At 34.5% G+C, this 6,468-nt stretch overlaps 1 protein-coding gene across 1 annotated transcript; it reads left to right on the top strand.

Moving 5' to 3' along the window:
* Window positions 1–447: 447 nt before the first annotated feature.
* On the top strand, window positions 448–6,264 carry LOC101217776 (diacylglycerol kinase 7). Its single transcript, XM_004150281.3, has 12 exons — window positions 448–1,066; window positions 1,259–1,381; window positions 1,472–1,609; window positions 2,003–2,088; window positions 2,244–2,331; window positions 2,582–2,657; window positions 3,453–3,535; window positions 3,938–4,008; window positions 4,135–4,212; window positions 4,976–5,063; window positions 5,455–5,571; window positions 5,689–6,264. The coding sequence occupies exons 1-12, from the start codon at window positions 692–694 to the stop codon at window positions 5,845–5,847; spliced, it is 1,482 nt and encodes a 493-aa protein (XP_004150329.1). The 5' UTR covers window positions 448–691; the 3' UTR covers window positions 5,848–6,264.
* Window positions 6,265–6,468: the final 204 nt, after the last annotated feature.

Below are 6,468 nucleotides of genomic sequence, written 5' to 3'. Positions count from 1 at the left end.
TTTTTTTGCATTTTTTATTATAATTTTTTATTTTTATTTCAACCTCTGTTTTGAATGGGTAATTTTTTTATATTAATTCTATTTATTTTGACGATTTCAAAATAAATAAAAAACATAAAGATGAATAGAAATTGAAAAAACAAAAGAAAAAGAAATGAAAATGGAATAGTGTTTATAAATATAAGCTCATTATTTGGGTATTAAATATGAAAGCAAATAGATATTGAAATAAAGATAGGAAAACAAAAAAAACGAAAAAGAGCTGAAAGAAGAATAAAAAGCCGCGTCCACAACACGTCCCACCAACTCGATTGGAGGACATAAAAGTAAATAAATCCATTTCTCCAAGGGTATAACTGTCTTCATGACCCCCTCGCCGGACTTTTAAAAGAAAAGAAAAACGAAAATTGTAAATCCCACCGGAGCTTCCCGCCGTCAATGGTGTTATTATAATTGAAATATTCTCACCAATCAAATGCCGGCCCCCAATCATCTCTTTTCAATTCCCCCCTTTCCTCTCTCTTTCGCTTTCTCTTTCTCTCTCTCTCTTTCTCTCCTCTCTCCCAACTCCTCTGCCTCTGACTTCCCCGGAATGTCTTTTATTTGATTTTTTCTTCACTCGATCCCCCACTTCTCCACCATTTTACCATCTCCTCCCCACATTTCAACATTCCCTCTATAACTAAAACTAATGGACTCGCCAACGTCGAGAGGCGGAGACGATTCAACAACTCGAATCGCGTCTCGATCTTCCATGATTGAGTCCTTCAAAGGATGTGGATTGACAGGGTTACGAATTGACAAGGAGGACTTGCGGAAGAAGCTTCAGATGCCGCAGTACCTTCGTTTTGCTATGAGAGATTCCATCCGCCTCCAGGACCCTACCGCTGGAGAAAGCCGGTTACCTGGTACTAGGCTCGATTCTATCTCTGCCTCAACCTCTGTTCCCGAGACTACCGAACAACCTCCGGATTCACCGATGGTGGTGTTTATTAATCCACGGAGTGGTGGTCGCCATGGCCGCTTGCTTAAGGACAGACTCCAGATGTTAATTAGCGAAGAACAGGTTTTATGCACTTTCTTATATCTTTTTCAATTGTCCATGTCTAGTTATTAAAATACTCTCATAATTACTGTCAACTTGAATCAGAATTTGGGAGTTCAAATTGCGTATTGCATTGTTCTTTATGAAAAAAATTGTATTAGAATATGTATATGCACAGTTTCTTCCTTCTAAAAGATGGTAAATTTTGTGCAGGTTTTTGACTTAACAGATGTGAAGCCTCATGAATTTGTTAGATATGGATTGGGATGCCTTGAGTTGTTGGCTGAACTTGGTGATGCTTGTGCTAAAGATGTTCGAGAGAAGATGAGGGTCATGGTATGATTAAAGTAAATACATGTGTAGTTATATGAATTTTGGCTTTATCAATTTTGGTTATACGTGATTTTCGATTTGATAATGGAACAGGTTGCTGGAGGTGATGGTACTGTTGGTTGGGTACTTGGTTGTCTATTAGAACTTGAGAAAAAGGACAGGCGGCCTGTTCCTCCAGTAGGAGTAATTCCTCTTGGTACGGGCAACGACTTATCCAGAACCTTTGGCTGGGTGAGTTCTTCTTTCTCATGAAAGTTTGTATATATATATATTGAAAGGCTCAACGTTAGAGGTTATAGTCTGAAAGGAAACATCTTTTGGAGATGTGCTACCCGATCTCTTTTGTGGTGCATTTGGAAAGAAAGGAATAGTAGAGTTTTTGAAGATAACTATAATTCTTTTGATTCTTTTTGGACTGTGTTGCAACACACAACTTTTTGGTAGAGCACGAATCAAGGCCATCATTTTTTAGTTTCTTTTGGGGAGGGCTCTCTTGCCTCTTAGGGCAAGATTGTTCTCTTTTGTTTTATGAATATACATATTTCTTATCAATATATACACACACATATATATATATATAAATATCATAATTTGTTGAGCCTTAGGATTGAATGCTCTTTTCAGGGTGGTTCTTTTCCTTTTGCTTGGAAGTCAGCTATCAAAAGATCCCTGGACAGAGCAACCACCGGTCAGATTCGCAAATTAGATAGGTTAGTGGGATAATTTGGTACTGTTTTCCTAGTTTTTATGGTTTTGTATATGTGAATGCTTTGATAGTGCACTTTTGAGTGCTCTGTGTCTGTGGATAGTGCAAGCATCAGTTAACCGTTTATTGCTTCTCATAAGTATGAATATTGTGATGCAGTTGGCATGTTTTTCTTTCTACACCATCAGGAGAAAATGGGAAATTACCACATTGCATGAAACCTACAGAAGAGCTTGCTCTTGATGAGGTTTGTGCATTCTATTACTTAGCAATACTTTTATAGTCTTGCTGAACATATTTTGGATCTGCTCTGTCTTATTAATAAACATTTCACTTTGATATATTTCAACTTTCTTTCTGTTTCTCATTGTGCTTTTAGAGATACAAGTAAGAATATTAGTTTTAATCTTTAAAATGCTCGACTTTTTCTTTCGACCTAATCTTTACAATAAAGATTTTGTATTTCAATGGTAGAAGTTTTTTTTTTGTGGCCACAGAGCTTGGAAATCGAGGAGGCATTATCAGAGAAAGCAAGTTGCTACGAAGGAGTATTTTATAATTACTTCAGCATAGGTATATTAGGCATTTTGATTTATGCATTGTGCATACTCTAAGGGATTTATACTTTTATGACCTGAGTCAATTACATTCATCAAAGATAGACCTTAAAGAAACATTAGGTATTTATACATAAAAAGTTGAAGAGCAGTGCATTTATTCGTCTAATTATTTAAATGTCAATATTATTGGACTTCGTATGCAAATTGATTCTAGTGTATGGCAGAACTTGATTTTATGTCAATGTTAAAAGAGGTTTGCAGGCAGAAACTTACTTTTAAGTAGCTATGGGAAAGTTCTCTCTAAGCTTAAACATGTGGAGAATTAGCATATCCATTATTACTCTACTTTTTATATGAAGCCTATGGTTAATCTGGACCATTTTTGTATATATGTTTAGTCTTCAACATTTCTTGAGTTTTGTTAATTGTCTGTATCTTTTATGGTCAAAAGTTAATAGGTTTAAAAGAAGAATTGAGTTTGTCTTTTCTTAGGTAATGACACAGTTATTGTGTGTGTTCTAAAGTTGTATAGTATTAAAGCCATCCTTGTTTCTATATTTCTTTTTTGGGCAAGCAGCTAGCATTCTACTAAACTATCTATTATACTGTCGCGGAAGTGTCTTGTGTCTAAAATTGGCTCATGCGACAATTGTTAGCCTTTTAGCTTTAAGAATCGTACCTCTAAAGATAATATGCTTTGACAAATTTGGTTGGTATCAAAATGCATTTTTGTACCAATGTGGTCTGGAAATTAAAAAAAAAGCATTTTGTATTGATGTAGGTTTATTTATTTATTTTGATCATGCAGGAATGGATGCTCAGGTTGCTTATGGCTTCCACAATCTACGTAATGAAAAACCTTACCTTGCACAAGGTCCAATTGCAAACAAGGTTCGATTAGTTAATAATTTTGTCCCTTCAGTTTTTCTATTACATGCTTCTTTTCCCATCTGTATTAGTCAATTCTTCCTCAACTTTAACCTCCAAAGTCGAGATATTGAGTGGAGGTGGAGTCTCTTGGAGAACTTGGGAGGGGTGTTGATCCTTTATCTTTGGGATGAGGTGGTAAAGAGAGGTTATTCTTTATCTGTTGTCCAAGCTGGAAAAATCTTTTCAGGACACAAAATTTATGAAAAGTTTGGGAATGATAAAAACACCAGGGCTTGATGGAGATTTATAGTTGAGTTCCTTAGAAAAGATTTTAGGACATTTATTAAGTTGACATCTTAAATGTTCAATGATGTTTATAGAAATGTAAGGATGTGTTTAACTGATTACGATCTCCTATTACAGTTGATTTATTCTGGCTATAGTTGCGGTCAGGGCTGGTTCTTCACGCCTTGCTCTAGTGATCCGGGTTTAAGGTTAGATATTCTCTTTCCCTATAAAAAGTTTCCATAAGCCTGAAAAATGCTTTTAGGATTGTTACTTTGTGATTTGAATAAGAGTTCTAAAGAGTCAGATTTTCTAATGCAAATTTCTGGTTGTAGGGGCCTTAAAAACATCCTAAGGATGCATGTCAAAAAGGTCAATTGCTCAGATTGGGAGCAGGTTTTAATTCCCTCAAGGTATCATTCGCTCTTTTTTTTCTTAATTTGTATTTACAATTGTGTTTTTTAGCTCACACTTTCACTATGATATCGATGAAATAAACAGAATTTCGTTTATTGAACTGTTGCTTTGAAAGGAATATGGTAGTGATTAATTGGATAGTGCTATATGGCAGCCTAATGGTTGCAACAGCAGCAACTAGGAATATCTAAATATCAAACTAAAACTAACAGCAAAAACAAGCTGAACCTTCAGCAGATATTAAAAGTATAACCCTACAAATTTTCAGTGTTTTTATCTGGCTATGAGGAAAGGGGGATTCCCAGGTAGAATTCTTCATGCAATTGTTTGAAGTGTATTTCAGTATAGGAACTATGTTTTCACTAGCCAACACCCAATATATTGCGATTGAAGTGTTAATTAAGACCCATTGGTAATCATTTTTTAAGTTTTTTCAAATTAAGCCTATTTTCTCTCGTTTCTTACAATGATTTACATTTTTATAAAGTACAAGGGTTGAATTTTTAACCAAATTTCAAAACTGGAAACAAGTTTTTGAGAACTACTTGTTTTAAGTTCTCAAAATTTGGTGTGCTTTTTTAAAACCATTGGTGAAAAGTAAATAACAAAAGAAATTTTTTGGAGGTGGAAGTAGTATAGGCTTAATTTTCAAAAACAAAATGGTCACGAAACAAGTGTAAGCTTGAATTTGAGGGGAGACGATATTTGCTTCCTAACTTTAGGCATTTATCTTATTGTGTTAATCATAATTTCCTGCAGTGTGAGATCTCTTGTTGCTTTGAATCTCAACAACTATGGTAGTGGTAGGCATCCATGGGGAAATCTTACACCTGAGTACATGGAGAAGGTACGTAGTTCCATTTTTTTCCCTTTATAAACCACACAATAATTTTTTTTTTGTTTCTTTTTCATTAAATTCTACTTTCTGGCTCAATTCCACTTGGACTCTAAACAAGAGATAGTTTCTGCTCGTGGCTTGGCCCTTTTTATTGCAACCCCTAAGGAATAGGAGATAACCTAGAGTTTCATTTTGGAATCATATTCCTTGTTGAGATTGCTTTTGTTTGAAAGTGGAGTAAAAAAGAAGTCTTCGTAGTTCCAACTGTATATGGAATTGTTATATTATATCCTACCATAACCTGCCATATTCTTTCTACCTTCAAATTCTTAATTGAAAATTAAGCTTAAAACTTCTAGAAAAAGAATAATTACCTTTAATATTTTTATTTAATTTTTAGAGAGGATTTGTAGAGGCACAAGTTGATGATGGTCTTTTAGAAGTTTTTGGTCTAAAACAAGGATGGCATGCATCACTTGTTATGGGAGAACTCATCTCAGCTAAACATATAGTTCAGGTAATTCAAACATGTTGATGACTACATGTCATTCCTAAAGCATTATTTGGATTCAAGTTTAAAGAAAGGGAATGGATGCAAATTGAATAACATTGGTATAAACTGATCTTTTGGCAGGCTGCAGCGATTCGATTTGAACTTCGAGGTGGAGAATGGAAAGACTCATTTTTGCAGATGGATGGAGAGCCATGGAAGCAATCCATGAGCAATGAGTTTTCGACTTTTGTTGAAATCAAGAGGGTACCTTGTCAATCACTAATGATCAGCGGAGAATAATTTGAGAGAGCTACACATTGTTGATGATACCGGTAATTTTTTACTGTTAGGATTAACCATTAATGTAAGTAATCGTGTCGATGGATCTTCCTTTCAAAGGAATGTAAATTTTCTTTTTTCTTTTGTTAATTTTTATTTTTATATTGTGGAAGTAAGTTTTTAGGTGTGGGGAGGAGAGTTTGGTGTTTCAGATTCATTGGAAGGGAGAAGAACATCTTGTTCTTGTTAGTTGAACTGAAAATGAGTTTGTGAGAGTGGCCAAAGCCTCGAAACGGTATTTTATTGTTTGTAACTTTGTATTTCTGTGACATTAATTCATTTGGCAATTCACAGAAGCTCCCAATTTATGAGAACATTTCTTGTAAGATGCAGCTGAGAACAGAATTCTAATTAAAGATCCGTATCCTTTCTTCTTCACTTTCTGTCTTTTTGTCGGTTTCCTACCTATTCTCGTATACATAATCCTTTTATTTTCAGTTTATTTTTAAGGAAGGCAATGATAGTTTTCTAGAAAACTATGAACTAAAGTTGGAAGTATAAGTACTAAAATTAACTTTTTTTTTTTTAATCAAAATAAAAATAATAAATGAGAGTATTATGTGAGGAATTTTCCAAATCCTA

This window comes from Cucumis sativus, chromosome 2 (assembly GCF_000004075.3).
Source record: "Cucumis sativus cultivar 9930 chromosome 2, Cucumber_9930_V3, whole genome shotgun sequence".
Taxonomy (NCBI): domain Eukaryota; kingdom Viridiplantae; phylum Streptophyta; class Magnoliopsida; order Cucurbitales; family Cucurbitaceae; genus Cucumis; species Cucumis sativus.
The sequence above is the reverse complement of the archived record's forward strand: the minus strand, read 5'-3'. Positions and strand labels throughout refer to the sequence as shown.

Excerpts from the sequence above, each read along its gene's own strand:
- LOC101217776 (XM_004150281.3), top strand. The coding sequence starts at position 692 with ATGGACTCGCCAACGTCGAGAGGCGGAGACGATTCAACAACTCGAATC. Across the intron at positions 2,332-2,581 it reads AAGAGCTTGCTCTTGATGAG|AGCTTGGAAATCGAGGAGGC; the intron begins GTTTGTGCATTC and ends TTGTGGCCACAG. Across the intron at positions 4,213-4,975 it reads CAGGTTTTAATTCCCTCAAG|TGTGAGATCTCTTGTTGCTT; the intron begins GTATCATTCGCT and ends AATTTCCTGCAG.